This window comes from Lissotriton vulgaris, chromosome 12, assembly GCF_964263255.1.
Source record: "Lissotriton vulgaris chromosome 12, aLisVul1.2, whole genome shotgun sequence".
Lineage (NCBI taxonomy): Eukaryota > Metazoa > Chordata > Amphibia > Caudata > Salamandridae > Lissotriton > Lissotriton vulgaris.
This window is the reverse complement of record NC_141700.1, coordinates 94,370,026-94,384,428: the sequence shown is the minus strand read 5'-3', so window position 1 is coordinate 94,384,428 and position 14,403 is coordinate 94,370,026. Positions and strand designations below refer to the sequence as shown.

The following is a 14,403-nucleotide window of genomic DNA, read 5'->3' as shown; positions in this document are numbered from 1 at the left end:
AATCGTCTCAGGATTATCAAACATACTCTCAATAGATTTGCTTCGTGCTATTTCCACCCATTTAATGATAACTGTAATTATTTATGCAAAAAATCAATCTAAAAAAATCTCACCTTTCGATGCATGGAGATCTGAAGGTGTGGATCTCTGCAGGTGATTGCTGTTGCCGTTATTTGAAAGTAACACATGGCTGGGACTCTGGCTCAACGATGGAACTGTATTCACTGTATTTACCAGCTTCATACCTTCATTGCTATTATCTCCAGGTCTCTTCATTGTCACCAAGTTGGCCATATTGACTGGAGAAATAGAACGTGCAATTTTTGTTAAGAGTGAGGATATACAAACATGAAGCAAAGGGTTCACAAAATGTGACCACACTGCATCAAAAGACACTGTGGCTCTCTTCTTAAAATTAAAGTAAAATTTTCAATGCAACAAATGTGAGCATTCCACAAGACTTCCCGAAAATGACAGTTTTTTTCACGTAGCGCACAAACTACCACAAACAAAAGTCATTTGGAGCATTTTTAAATTGGTGTTCTTACCCAACGGCACAGACCTTCTAAACCTCAAAATTGTGACAAGCTTAGTTTACCTTGAGAGAACTTAAATGGTTAGTCTCAAACACTATCAAGTTGCATTGATGCACCAAAAAGTGCAGAACACATGCCACTCCGCATCTACCAGTCTGTGCCAGAAAATCATCATTCCAAGACCTCAGTTTGAACAACAGTCCATTGGCACACAAATACATTGGAAAACTGCATTGGAGTAATAATGCAATTCTTTTGTAGAAGTCACAAAGACTTTTAATTAATGCCTTGGTAGTTCAAGAAAGTATTTAAGTGCTCAAGGATTTAAAGTGCTTAGATTTGAAAAGTTACCTCACTACAGATATTATGACAAGCCTCGAGAATCTTAATTTTCCCACTCTACAAAAGATTTGCCTTACCCATCTTGGAGTGGTTGTTATTTTGGCTGCTCTGGTTAGGCTGTTGCACTGTAACTGGGCCAAGAGATGAAGGCTGCGAAGGAGCAGTAGTTGACGTGCTGGGCGTGGGTCTGCTCTGCTGGGCTTGGGACTGCGGCACAGAGCTTCGAATGGTCAGGGTTGCAGGAATGACAGTGGTAAATGTGTTGGCATTTGGCCGGACTGGCACACTGTTAGCTGGTCTCATCGGAGTCATCTGTGAGAATACCTGAGGAACACCAACAGCCTGCTTCATGAACTGAGTCCCTGGTGCTGAAAGAGAAACCAGAACTTTAGACATCAGAAATGTGAACTCACTATTTGAGTGATATCACCTGCTAGACATATGTCAAGAAGATTCAATAAACATCTTAGCATATACAGGTAGGAGGACCTAACCATAAGGTGCTCAACAAACATACCATAAAGCATGCTATTGTGGACATTTTGAGCAAGTAACTTAAGGGAAGTTCAATTAGGTGACACACAGCTCAGTAAGAAAAAGCGTTTTAATACTTCGGAGTAAAAATTGAAAAAACACACAAATTTAATGCAGGCAGGAATGTAAAAAAAAGAAATTACACAAAAAAAAAGATAGAAAATGTGTTTGAATCTCGTGGAAAAGTGAACCGAGAAGTGTCTAGACACTAAAACATGCAGCAGTATAATCAAAGGAGCATAATTCCTGTTTGATGCAGATTATGGCCACTGCTGCTTTATCCAGGAATAGTGCAACCTCTCACTTTGTCAAGACAGAGCTGAATGAAATGGTTACTTACCTGAAGGAGTAGTTTTGAACTTGAATAATTTTTTTAAATAACATGCTGTGCATTATTCCTCTGATTATCATCTAACAGTTTGGTATAGAATAGTCTTGTTTTCTCCGTTTTTCCGCTCTCTCTGTGCACCAACTACTATTTGGTGGATATGTACATTCTCTTGTGATATCAAAAGTGTAGGAAGCTGGCTCTGTATATGATATTACCACTTGGTGGTAATCCCGTTCACAGAGTCCAGGGGTTCCTCAAAAGTGTACAGGACTAAATGTAAAACTCAAGACGCTTTATGAGTGGTAGTGTGGGCAAGCAGCCTTAGGGCTAACACAGAGGAGTGTAAGACATTTATGGCCTCACAGTGAATAATATTGGACACACGATTAAAAAAGTAGATCCAGACCAATTTATGAAAAATATACTTTGTTTGTATTTTATTTTAAGAACACGGTCTTCATAATCAGATAAGTACGTTTTTAATTAAAAATACACTTTTCAACACAGTCCAGTGCTATCCTATGGGGAAAACAATATTGCAGTTAAAAAGTTAAGTATTAAACTTACAATCCAGTCTTCGGAGCCAAAAGTCAGCAAGGGTCAGAGGTCAAATAAGTACCAAAAGCACACTACCAGTAGCACAGCGGCGCCCGGGTGCAGAGGTCAAAGTCGGAGTTCGACCCAATGCATTCCAATGGAGACAGGGGGTGCCTGGAGCCACACTGCTTGCAGGTAAGTAAATCGATTGCAGAGGCCAAGCTTTGAGGGTTAGGTTAAGCACAAAGGGGGTGTGGGGGCACAAAGCAGCACCAAACATACACCACCAGCGGCACAGGGTCGGCCAGGTGCATAGTGCAAGTTCTATGTCGGGCACCTAATGGTTGTCAACATGGATTTTTCTATCGGCAAAGAGGCTGCAGGCGTGGCACCGGACGTTGCAGGAGGAAGACCAACGACAGCAGAAGTAAGTTGAGATGTAGGGGGTTGTAGGGGCACAGTCGGTTCAGCTCCCAAGGCCCAGGGGCTTCAGGTGCAAAGGTGCCTTTCGAAGTCAGTCTTCTTACCAGAGCCGGTCACGGTCAGGGAAGCCTCTGGATTCACACTTCAGGCGCTGTCAAGGAGGACAGGAGAAGTCAGCCAATGCTTGACATGAGGTCAGAATAGCCGGAGAGACTTCACTGCACAGGTGAACCCCTAAGACTCGGGCCGTGGGCGTCGGGTGCAGAGTGCGCAGGAGACTCTGATCCGCCTGGATCCGGGGCCCCTGTAGTAGGTTTCTTCAAGACAGGTCTGCTGTCCACAGGAGATTTGAGTCTTTTTCGAAGGCAGCAGTCCTCCCAGGGGTTTCAGAGGTCGTTGGATATAAGATAGGTCGCAGGTTCACAGAAGCTGAAGATAGGCTAGTAGGGATGGGACAAGGCGGTCGTCGTCTTCAGTCTTCTCTGCAGTGCCAACTTCTTTCTTCTTAGATCCAAGTTCTAGGTCTAAGGGAGCCACCTAAATACTAAATTTAGGAGACTTTAAAGGGGGGTAGCAGGTATGGCCAATGGGCACCATTCCTGGAGTGACTACACCCTCTACTATGCCACCCTCCTGTGGGAGGGGGCATAGACCTCGCCCTGATTGGAGGGGTATCCCCATCTTCAAGATGGCACGGACTGAAAGTTGTGCTTCGCCTTGCCTTCCCCACCTTAGGGGTGGGGTTGGCAGAGGTGAGCACACCTTCCCATACTGTAGGATTTTTTTCACAGGTTTTCCTGTCGAACATGGGGGGGGGGGGCCAGGGGCTGCCATCAACTGTTAGCAGTCGAGGCTAGTTGACACAGTTTGCGGGCTGGCTACGCTCTAATTGCAGCTGCACAAAAGACCATTTACTTGTAGATTAAGTGTTTGTGTCTTCACCCCTTATTTCAGTCACTGTCTATGGTTGGAAGAACTAGCCCTCCCCCCACCCCGAAATATTTTTCAGCCCCCCTCCCCCCTCTGAAAAATTTGGCCCTAGTTGCCCGCCTGTCCGTATCTGGGGCAGTTATCATCAGCTGTTTTGGCCTCTCATTTCAAAGCTGAGCGTCCATTTGTTATGCTTTTGCATTGTCCAAAGCGTATACCTTTAACATTTCTCCGAATTGGATTGAGAATTTCAGAAAGATGGAAGCCAGAAAGGACAGACCCTTACCCCGGCCACTGCTTCCTGTCAGTGGAGTGCTGAATGGTCCCACGTGACTGTGTCCCTGCACTATGTCTTGCTGTCGAGGTCTCTCTCCATCAGCTTGCCTGTCTCCTTGCTCCTTTGTCTGGGATTGCCGTCCAGTTGCAAAACGGAGATACACAAAATGTCTTTAAATCTTGATGCTCTAACTGATGGAATAAGTGGGCAATCAAAGCAAGTGGGACCTTTGTCATGCATTGCAACCACGCCTGAAGGTAGGACTAACCTCGTAAGAAGCATAGGGATAATCATTACCAGCAAGTTTGATTGATTTGCTTCGATCCAGAAACTGAACTGATTATGAATTGCAATTAGAAAAACTGGAATGTGAATGCCACGTCCTCTCTTGTTATTGAGGAACGGTAGTTTTGCGGCCCAATCATTTTGTGTTTTGTACAATATAGAGACGGCCCATGTATGTTTTACAGTTAGTTATTTTTTTAATTATTTGTATGTTAGCTGAGTAAGTTTTAATGATATGTTTTGAACGTAGTTATTTTTTTTAAAATTATTTTTATTTTAGCCGAGTGAGTTTTAATTTAATCTCAGTCAGCCTGGACAAATTAGTACCAGATTGCTCCAAACCAGATATGGCTCATGTGCCCTCATATGCCCCAGGGCATGTGTGCCATCATGCAAGCAGCAGCCCAAAAAGCTCTAATTATGCAGAAGAATTTGACGATCTGGCTACTTCACTGGTCTGCTACCAAATTTAATGTGAATTTGGCTGATTTCCAGCTCCTCACCCACCAAGGTCAATATTGGGTGCTAGCGCAATGTGCCACCCTAAGCTTGTCTTCCGCCTATGCTATTCATTTCCATTATGCACCTGTGGAGGAAGGACGCTAAAACATTCCATGGAGAAATAGGGCCCCCGCTCATGAGGTTAGATTTAGAGGTGTACTTCCGTAGAGTTGCAGGCACTTTAAACATGCCTATTTCAAAGTGGAATACTATGTTACAATAGTTTGCATTGATTTAAGACTGAAAAAAAATGATTACAAGTAAAATAAAGTACTGCAATAATGCCGCTAAATTTCCATTTTTGTGCCGCTAAATTTCCATTTTTGTGCCGCTAAATTTCCATATCTATGCCGCAATATTCTGGGGGGTCTGTTTAGGGATAGTGTGGAATTCTCTCCAACTCGCCTCATTAGGTCTCGGCTAGCGTCGCAGCACATGCGCTGCTCGCTCTGCGAGATCTATTGTCGTAGGGTTGCTTTCGAAGTGGAGTCGAAGCTCCGCTCATGCTTTTCATTGACATGCGCCACACTTTATGCTAAACTCTCCCTTTTGATTTGGAGTGAGGCTTTTTGGTGAACGCCTTGTCTCCTTTAGGCCCCACCCACCCGGACTGGATCGTTTGCTTGAGGGCTGTCGTAATGATTTTTTCCCCACTGCAAGCAGGCACAATGCGCATGGCACGATTTCCCTTTCCTATTTTGTTTTTCATTCGTGCAATGGCGTGGCAACAGCTTTTTTATTTGGCACAAATTCTCCTGGAAATAGTTTACCTTCCTTGCAGGATCCCATGAGGTTGTATGTTCCCTGATTGTCTTCCAGGCTCCTGATCTTTTTCAGAGGCACAAGCGTGCACGTCCTGTTGTATGCAGCCATGAGTGTGTATACATGTTCAGCACCACAATACCGAGTTAAATGGGATTCTAGTGCTGTGTGGCACTTAAAATTGCCTATAATCCATTACTGCACTAAGTTGTACTTTGTACTTTATACAGTCTTTAAGCTTAGCAACAATTGTGACGCACTCCAAATTGTGTTACACACGAATAGTGAGGACACTTTTTTAAGAGAAAAGAGCATAATGCAAGCAATAGCGACTATAAAACATTAGAGCCTGTTTGAATTGTTGAATTGGAACTTTTGACAAAGCGCTCTGATATTAGCAAACTTTACCTCCGACTGGCCAAGTGTACCCAAACCTGGCTACTGTAGCCAAGGCCTCTGGTATTATTAGAGTCTGCGGTTGCTGCGTTTTATGCATAAACATGAGTTTACCACAATTGCCACACAATCCATCATCTGATGAATAACTTGCAGATTTTATAACAAAAAAATAGTTTCAAGTTCAAACGGATCAAAAGTTATCAACACATGTTACCAGAGAGTGGAGGTGCTTCGCAAAAAGTCTACTTGTCACCTTTTAATTGTTTATTACTTTATTTGAGTGCTAAACTGTTAATGAGGTTGAACCTTTGCCCAGACAGTTTTACCGGGTTAAAAACAGATAAAATAATGCGAAACACTGTCACAAAATGTGGAGCAATACATCGCATAATTTTCCTGGTCTTCCCACATAATTCAGTCAACCTCCGCAGCGGTGCCGCCTAATTTTATTCTCCTGTGTAGCACAATCCCAGTCACCCTGCCATTATTGTAGCCTGGAAAGTGTTGCAAAGTGTGGAATTGATAGAGCATCCGTTTAGCCGTGTGCAGCATTTAAGATCCACAACCCTTGTTTATTTTTGAAGCATGTAGCGCCGCAGACCTTGTGCAGACATTGTGCAGTGGCACATTTAAAACAAGCATTGGCGTAGCCAATAGGTCTCACCTTTGGGACCATATAAATGGTTAGCCATGCAACACAGAAGGTGTGTGTTTACCAACATTAGAAAGAAGACAGAGCAACCAGTCACATTTCGTTTAATAGTGCTAGTTGCTCTGGATACATTTTTAACTATATGTGCTTGAATTTTTGCGCTTATAAATTGATTTAAATAGCAATTATAACACATTCAGCTTTTTTTAAGGTAATTTATTTCCATGAGTAAGTGGTAAATCTGGCTCCAAATTTGCAAACCAGGATGTGTAATTTGTACACACCAATTAGTTTTAAAGGGGTACAAAGTTTGGGATGCCAAGTATGTACTATAGATCACATCGTAAATTGTCCATTGTCCATTCGCAGGGAGTCACAAAACAACCTGCTTGAATATTAAGTAGGTAGGTTGCATAGTGTGACCACCTGCGAATGGCTGCAAATGCTTGTTCCATTTTGGGATTGTATCGGTGCTGCATGCAGTGGTCTTCTGAGGCTGTCCAACATGATTACCAAAGAGGACGCTTTCCCTACAGGAACCAACAGTCAAATGGTACTTTTTTTTAAATGGAATGAATTGACTAATATTCCAAGATGTCTTGTCAGGTCGTTGCCCGTTTTGGAGATAGCGGGTGAACCTCCCCTGCCATCCATTGAGACGTGAGGTCTACCAGTGGGGTGTGTCTGCAGGGCGCCAAACAGAACCTCACGAAGAGGGGGAAAAAAAACGGTTCGGTAGCGTCTTCCGAGACGAGAAATCCATACCCAACAAATAAAGACATTTGTCAGGATTAATTTTTCAACGAGCCAAGTTGTTAGCCGCTTTCTGTGCATCTTTACAAAGGATCCTTATATTACATCCTCTCCTGCCCCTGTCCTTCAATCACTGCGGTTCATAGCAGTCCTCTCGTGGTGCAAACTTTACTGGCAAAAATAACAAATGTTAATAACACCGCCATGGGCTTGTCTCTTCCAAATGCTGTAATTAACAAGAGTTGCCTCAACAACTGTACTCATATTGTCTAGCTTGGGGGGATAAAAGGCGGAGTTAGCCCCGCAGGGTCGCATATATGATTTGCAGAGGAGTGGCTGACAGAATAAATCACTTAAGCACAAAGTTCTAAACAATCGTTTTTAGGCGCTTCCGGACTCAACAGCGAGGTCCTGTTTTTTTCTCGGTGCTTAATCCAGAAAGTTGGTTAGCTTTCTCCGTTTTGCCAAACATGATAAAGATTATAGTGAAAGACAGGATGATGTGCGAAAAAGTACAAAATGTTGTCCTGCGCATGGACATCATTAAACCCCAAGTTTAGTGGCTTCAGCAACTTGAGCACTAAACCGCATCTCTTTCATTAGAGGACACATACAGATCTCAGCAGCAGGTGGTTAACCGACTGTGATGTCTCGCAACTTGGGTGAAGAACAGAGTTTTAACCACAGCTACCCCAACATGAATAAATGAACGGTGTGATTGTAGGCAAATGACAGTGCGTGTGCCTCACTTAATTCTATTTACAAAACCGTGAGCTCTTTAAACACACTAAAAGCTGGCAATACTGGCTACACTAAAATCAAACATGTGCCCGACTTTCCCCGGCTGCTCGTCCTCTGAAGAAGACACTTCACCCTGGGTTCTCAAAGCTGAGTGATCGCTGTTGACCCAAGCCCGGTGTCGCCTGATAAATCCTCGGTGGAGGAGGGCTTGCACACAGCATTCATTTGCTGATAAGGCCTGTGTGAAGAAGAAACAAATATGTCTGGGGTTTCCCTTGCGGGAGCGAGCAGCAGGGCGCGATAATTGCTAACAGATAGCCCCACTGCTCGCTGTGTGGGATGTGTTGGCGAGCGTGCGTGATCCAATGATGGGTGGCAACAGATCCTGGCGGGAAGATGAGATTAACACTCACGTGCCGGACAAATGTACTCAAACACATCCGAACTGCTGACAAGCTTCTGTTAAACAAGCATTTGCAATGCAATAGATCTCGCAGTTAAACAAGTTTAAGCTAGTGGCAATGCCTTTTATTTATGTTTTTAAAATGAAAACAAAAATAAAAGGCATTGTTATTTGCAATGTCTATAGCTCAAACTTGCGTAAATGCGAGACCAATTGCATTGCAAATGCTTGTTTTTTAATTGCAGGGGGTCGAGGTCAGTGTCCTGGATGGCTAAGGAGCAGAGTTTGGGAGGGTGGGGCATCAGGAGATGGGGGTGTGGCTCTTTGTTATAGGAGATGTCTTTGGTATACGGTTGGGTGGGGGATGGGCCCAGTGAGAGTGCTACTATTTCAGAGAAGAATGCAGCAAACACTTCACAGAACTTAGTGGGGCCAGTGATTGAGTGGGATGGAAAGGAGGAGATTGATTGTTGTATGATGATGAAGAAGTCTTTGGGTCCATTCCTAGATTGGTCGAGTTGGGCTCGGAAGGAGAATTTTTCTCTGAAGATGTGTTTTTTTGTATTTCACGCGTTCAGCTCCGAGGACCGAGTGGTAGGTTAGAGAGGGTTGCTGTCAAAGGAGTTGCGAAAAGCAATAACTGTGGAAGAAACAACTAACTCGGAACTGACCCTGCCAGCCTGTCTGCTGTTCCAGACGATTGCGCCAAAGTCGACTATGCAAACGGCTGTCTCCAAAAACCTGGGAGGAATGCCAGCATTTCTGCCAAGACAGAGGCAATCTTGCAGAACAGTGGAACGGAGCTGCTTCCCTGCCCCTTGCAGGTACCTAAGAACGGACTTTGGGATCTCCAGACCGAGTAAACCTGGCAACGGCAAGCACCACTGATCCCATGGCTTCAAGCCAAGTTGAAGTGGGCCAACAGTGCCAGCATGATCCCTCTAGCCCTCCAGAGAAGATGCCCACCTTGGATTTGGCAGAGGGAGGACCCTCTACACCACCTGCAAACTCTTTGTGTGGCCCCCCTTTGACCGCGAGTGCTCCCGGAGACAAAACCAGGCGCCTAAGGGCACCTCTGCACCAGTTGCCCCAGGCCTGTGGAGAAGATGACCAAGGTTGTCCCCATGTCCCCAAGCATCGTGAGGCCTAAGCCCTACTTTTCGTTTGGCCCAATAGGCCTCCCAGTCCAAACCAGCAGCCTCTTTTGACGAAGACCGATCCCCATAGACTAACATTGGGCACTCACTGTATTGCACCTCTGCACCCGACCGCCCCAGTGCCGACCGGTGGGACCTCTTTGTGCTCCCTTGGACCTTGGCCTATACTCGCTTTAAGTCCAGGAGATTGGTCCCGTAAGTCACTGTACTCTACCTGTATGCCGTATGTGTTGTTCCTCCCACAGTGCAATTTTCAGACGCTGAATGTTCTCCTAAGCGTTGACTTTTGACAACTTAAAGTATGCCTATCTCGAAAGGTACTTCCCCAATCGTTCTGATTCTGTTTTTCAAATATATATATATACACAAAGATGTGTGTTATTTTTATAAATATGAGTGGATCTCCTTATTGAGTCGTGCGCATCATTTATTGACTGTGTATTCTGTATATGTGTAACACTCCTCTCGGATAGGCCTAAGGCTGCTCGACCACACTACCCCTAAAAGAGCACCTTGGGATTGCTTGAGCAAGCCCCTGTCCACTAGTAAGGCAATACCTGGACTCCTTATATAGTATACCAAAAAGAGATATACGGTGCAAAGAGCCACCTTCCTACAACCCATCTTTTCAGCTTGAATTTCAGCTTCTGGCCAACACAAATTAATCCTTAATCTGGCCTTAGTTTTGTTGATGCTCTTGATATGCCATAATAATTGAAGTGTTTCTGACTGCACCAGGAGGCACAAGTTTGGTATCTGATATTAAGTCCTCTCGTGAAGTTATATGATCTTTAACTTCCGAAAAATGTCTACAATCCCAACAGAAACTCATTTTTACTAACCCTGCCTTTACTTTGACTATACTCCTAATAAAATGTTATCCTTGACTGTCCACTCGCTACTCACTTACCTTCACTGCTCCTTCTGATATTTCACACATTTCCTCCTGTTCTTCATTGTCATCTTCAGCTACCTCCTCACAACTATCTGGAAGGAATCTGCCACACAACTGCATGCAAAAGGTATATACACTACTTTAACATCCTATTCTTGTAGTGCAATGATCCAGTTGCAAATCCTACTGGATATTAAGTCAATCCTTTAGTTTGTATACACTTTCTACAACACTTTGTGATCTGTCAAACTCACTGCCACATACAAATTTGTTCCGTTTTTTTCATTGCTAAACTATGTACAAAGCTTTCTTTTTTAATATCTAAAAAATTTAGCTGCATTTCTAATCCTCTTATTATGTTGTCAAACTCTTGATAACTCCTTGGAGCATGCAAATTACCCCCTTTTTTAACAATCTTATTTTTAGAATGATCTGCAGATACATTTACTGTAGTATTTTAATATTCCAAGACATCTCTGAAATGTGTCTTTATTTTATGTAATTGGCAATTCTGATTGTTTTTACAAATTATTCTTTCAGTTTCTCTATCATTTTATGACCCGAATGAATTATTTCTTGCTTGTATCATTTACATTTGAAATGCTCTAGAATGAAGTTGTGGTCTAGCAATTTAGTTATCCTTTCAAGCATCTTAAGCATAGGATCTTACAAAAATGCTAAGTCAAGGCAGGTGTAAATTTTGAGGAGTAGGTTTATTCCATGCGAAGAAGATCCCATCCATATCCCAGCAGCTAATCCCAGCAGCTAAACCCAGCAACTGTTAGTTTATTTGAATCTTAACATTCCAACCCACCTATAACATGGAAGCCAATCCAGGGACTACATTCTATTGTCACTAAGGAGAGCCCCAGAAGTCAAGTCAGACACCACACACCTCCCTCCTACCACATTTAAATAAACATATGTACAAAGAAGAACAAAAAAAACAATACAAAGGAGACCTAAAGAATAAAATATTTTACTGTACAAACTTCTTTCAGATACGACTGTTTCCTACTGACTCTTGAAGATGTTCTGTGAATGCCCTTTGTATTGATATTAACCACACTCTCACCACTCCAATTGTCTCTGCCCGTCACCCCTCTACTAGAGAGACACTAAGGCCCCTTGTACAGTACAATACTAACCAAATTCCAAAAGCAGTGGTCTTGGGTTTTGACTGCATTATCAAGCACTTTGATAACCTGAATGGGTTTAGAAAACTTGGGAGTTCCTACCATTCCACCCAGGACATTTAATCATCATGTCTCCTACTGAAACACCAGCTTTCTTTGCAGCTTTCCTAGAATCAAAAAGGTTTTTTCTAGCTAAAACTTTCTCAGTTTCCCTCTCACGCCAACTATCTGTGCATTCCTTCCCCCTTACTGCACCTTCCAAATCTCTCACTCACAATGGTTCTACCATAGTATTAGGAAGTCGCCCCTAAACAAGGCAAAGGGCTATTTCCCAGTCGTGCTGTGAGGCGCCAATCTGTCAACTTCAACTTTCTTCAATACTTCCCCTTTCCAGTTCAAGCCAATGGCCTTCGCTAACGCAATGGTCTCCTTGAGGTCTTTGTTAAATCTCTCCATGCCGTTGGTTTCTGGGTGATTGAGAGCACATTTCTTGTGTCTTATGGCATGCTTCTTCAAAAAACGCTTCTAGTTCGCGGGAGATGAGCAGAACCCCATTATCAGTCAATAGAGTATCAGGATATCCTTCTCTTGCCATTAATTTTCCCAAAAACTCAACTGCAAGCCTGGTTTTAATACCCCCCGTCACTCACACTTCAGGCCACCTTGAACACATATCTGTAGGAAGGTGGATATCCGACTATGGTTGCCCCCAACTTTTTGCCTGGTGTTTTGCTGGTATTTCGACTTAGTTGACCTGGGGCCCTGCTATTCAGGACCCCAGGCCCACTGCTCTCCCTGTAAAATGGATTCCATGTACTCTAGGTACATATCCAATTGGATACTGAGTCACCTTATCAGCCCCTGTACAGTGTACCTTAGGTACCCAGGGCATAGGTGCACCCAGGGCCTACCAGGGGCTGCAGCATGTATGATGCCACCCCTGGCTGGCCATCCAAATCTGACACAACTGGCTGATCATTCAGCTGGGGCAAGGCAGTGTAATCACCCTTTGCTTTAGATATAGTATCCCTATATCTAACCCTAAAATGGACACATATCTTCCTATCAGTCACTCCTATGGCAGGCCTTATCAATCCTGAAGGCAGAGTGCTTGGAATTATGTGAGATGGTGCTCTGGCATGAGCTGAGCCCGTTTGTAGCTTGCGGAACCAAGTCCTAATAGCTGTTCCATGATAACGCTATACCAAATACTCTTAAATGCATTATAATCCTCGCGGTTAAATGCTAACTTTGGTATAGCATTATCAAAACATGTCGAGTAAGGTGTCATACGAATTGGAATACTACCCCCTCGCCAATTCTGGTGACGGTGGTAGCATTCCACCCTTCTAGAGGGACACAACATGTATGTAACTGTGAACCCCGGTTAAAGTTAACTCGAGCCTCAGCATCACAAAATAGATGCTGCCACCACAGACACAAGTCTGACCTCCTGCTGCTGGGAGTCCTTCCAGCGAGGGAGGCTTGGACAAAGGGTTTCCTGCCTTGGGAGGTGCTAGCACCACCCCAGACAGGATTTTGTGTATTAGGTAGGACAGGGCTGAAAGGAATGAGACATGCCTGGGGCACACAAGGTGTCCCTGTGCATACACCGGTCTAAACCAGTTCCTGGGGCACTCCAGCCCCAGAGCTGGCGCAAGACCGGACAAAGGAAAGGGGGTGTAACCACCCCCTTCCTGGTCCCACCCAGAGGAGGGACCTAGTCATAGTGCAGCCCCCTTTAGCCGAATAAAGGTAGGAGCTGGTCCCATTCCAGATGAGATTATCCTGATCAACTTTACAAGAAGAAACTCTGGACTTCGACGTTCTGCTCCACAGAAGACTGAAGATATCTCCCTTGTGGGCAAGGAGTGTCCACCCTGCACAAGCAGGCACCATCACCGAACCGCGGCTTTCCTTTGTCGTCTTCCTACAAGGATCCAGACTTCAGAGCCCGACGAGACCCGTACTCCCAGACCTCTCTGACCTCTACCTACATCTGCAGCACAGCTGAGATCCGTGGGTGCGACGAGACACGTGGGACCGGCCATCTTGAAAGAAGCAGCACTTCGCTCTAACACGACTTCCGAGGCATCCTCGTCCAAGTGCTTTGGGGACTGAGAAGCCCCAACCCCGAGCAGCTCCTGCACCGAAGATCAGCCCTCCAGCATCCACGAGATCTGCGTGGGGCCCTTCTGCCTGTTTGCTGCTCGGCGCATTGTCTGGTCACTTGCCAGCTGGCTGGTGACCTCCTAGACGACGAACTCAGACAACTTCACTGCTGGTCTGGTTGCTCCAGACTGGCCCTTGCTCCGTCCCTAAAGATAAGCACCCCGGACCCTCCTGGTCCACTCCAGACGCCGTTTCCACTCACCGCGTGGGTTGCCTTTGCCAAGGCCTGTTGACTACGAATCCGAAGCCGACACCGCCGACAGCGAGAGCCTGCGTGGGACAGCTCGTGCCTCCATCCTGGTCGTCGAAGACACCACCTGGTCCACGTGGCTGCAGAGACAAGTGTCCACCTTCACCTGATCGGGACGACGACATCTGGTTCCACTCCAGTCACTGGCTAGTGACTTTGAACATTGTACCCTCTGCCTTCAGGTTCCTCTCTTCACTGATCCACCCTTGGATCACACCGGACATCTTCCTCCTGACCGCCTGCAGCATCTTTTCCTCCAGGCTCCATAGACTTCAACGCCGGAACCCGACACGACTTGGCACCTATGCACCCGCAGCCTGTGGGTGAGGTAACACGAGCATTTCGGTGCTCAAGGGTAGTTTGACTCTCCTAGTGTCCAGTTCCACA

General features: G+C 45.0%; 1 protein-coding gene across 8 annotated transcripts in view; it reads right to left on the bottom strand.

The window, feature by feature from the left end:
- The window catches only part of POGZ (pogo transposable element derived with ZNF domain), a 520,715-nt gene that overhangs the window by 298,233 nt on the left and 208,079 nt on the right, over window positions 1-14,403 (bottom strand). For all 8 annotated transcript variants that reach the window (XM_086947330.1, XM_086947332.1, XM_086947335.1 and 5 more), the window contains exons 7-8: window positions 956-1,246; window positions 114-299 (exon numbers count right to left, since the gene is read on the bottom strand). In XM_086947330.1, coding sequence (XP_086803456.1) covers window positions 114-299; window positions 956-1,246 — 477 coding nt within the window. The remainder of the gene's footprint in view (window positions 1-113; window positions 300-955; window positions 1,247-14,403) is intronic.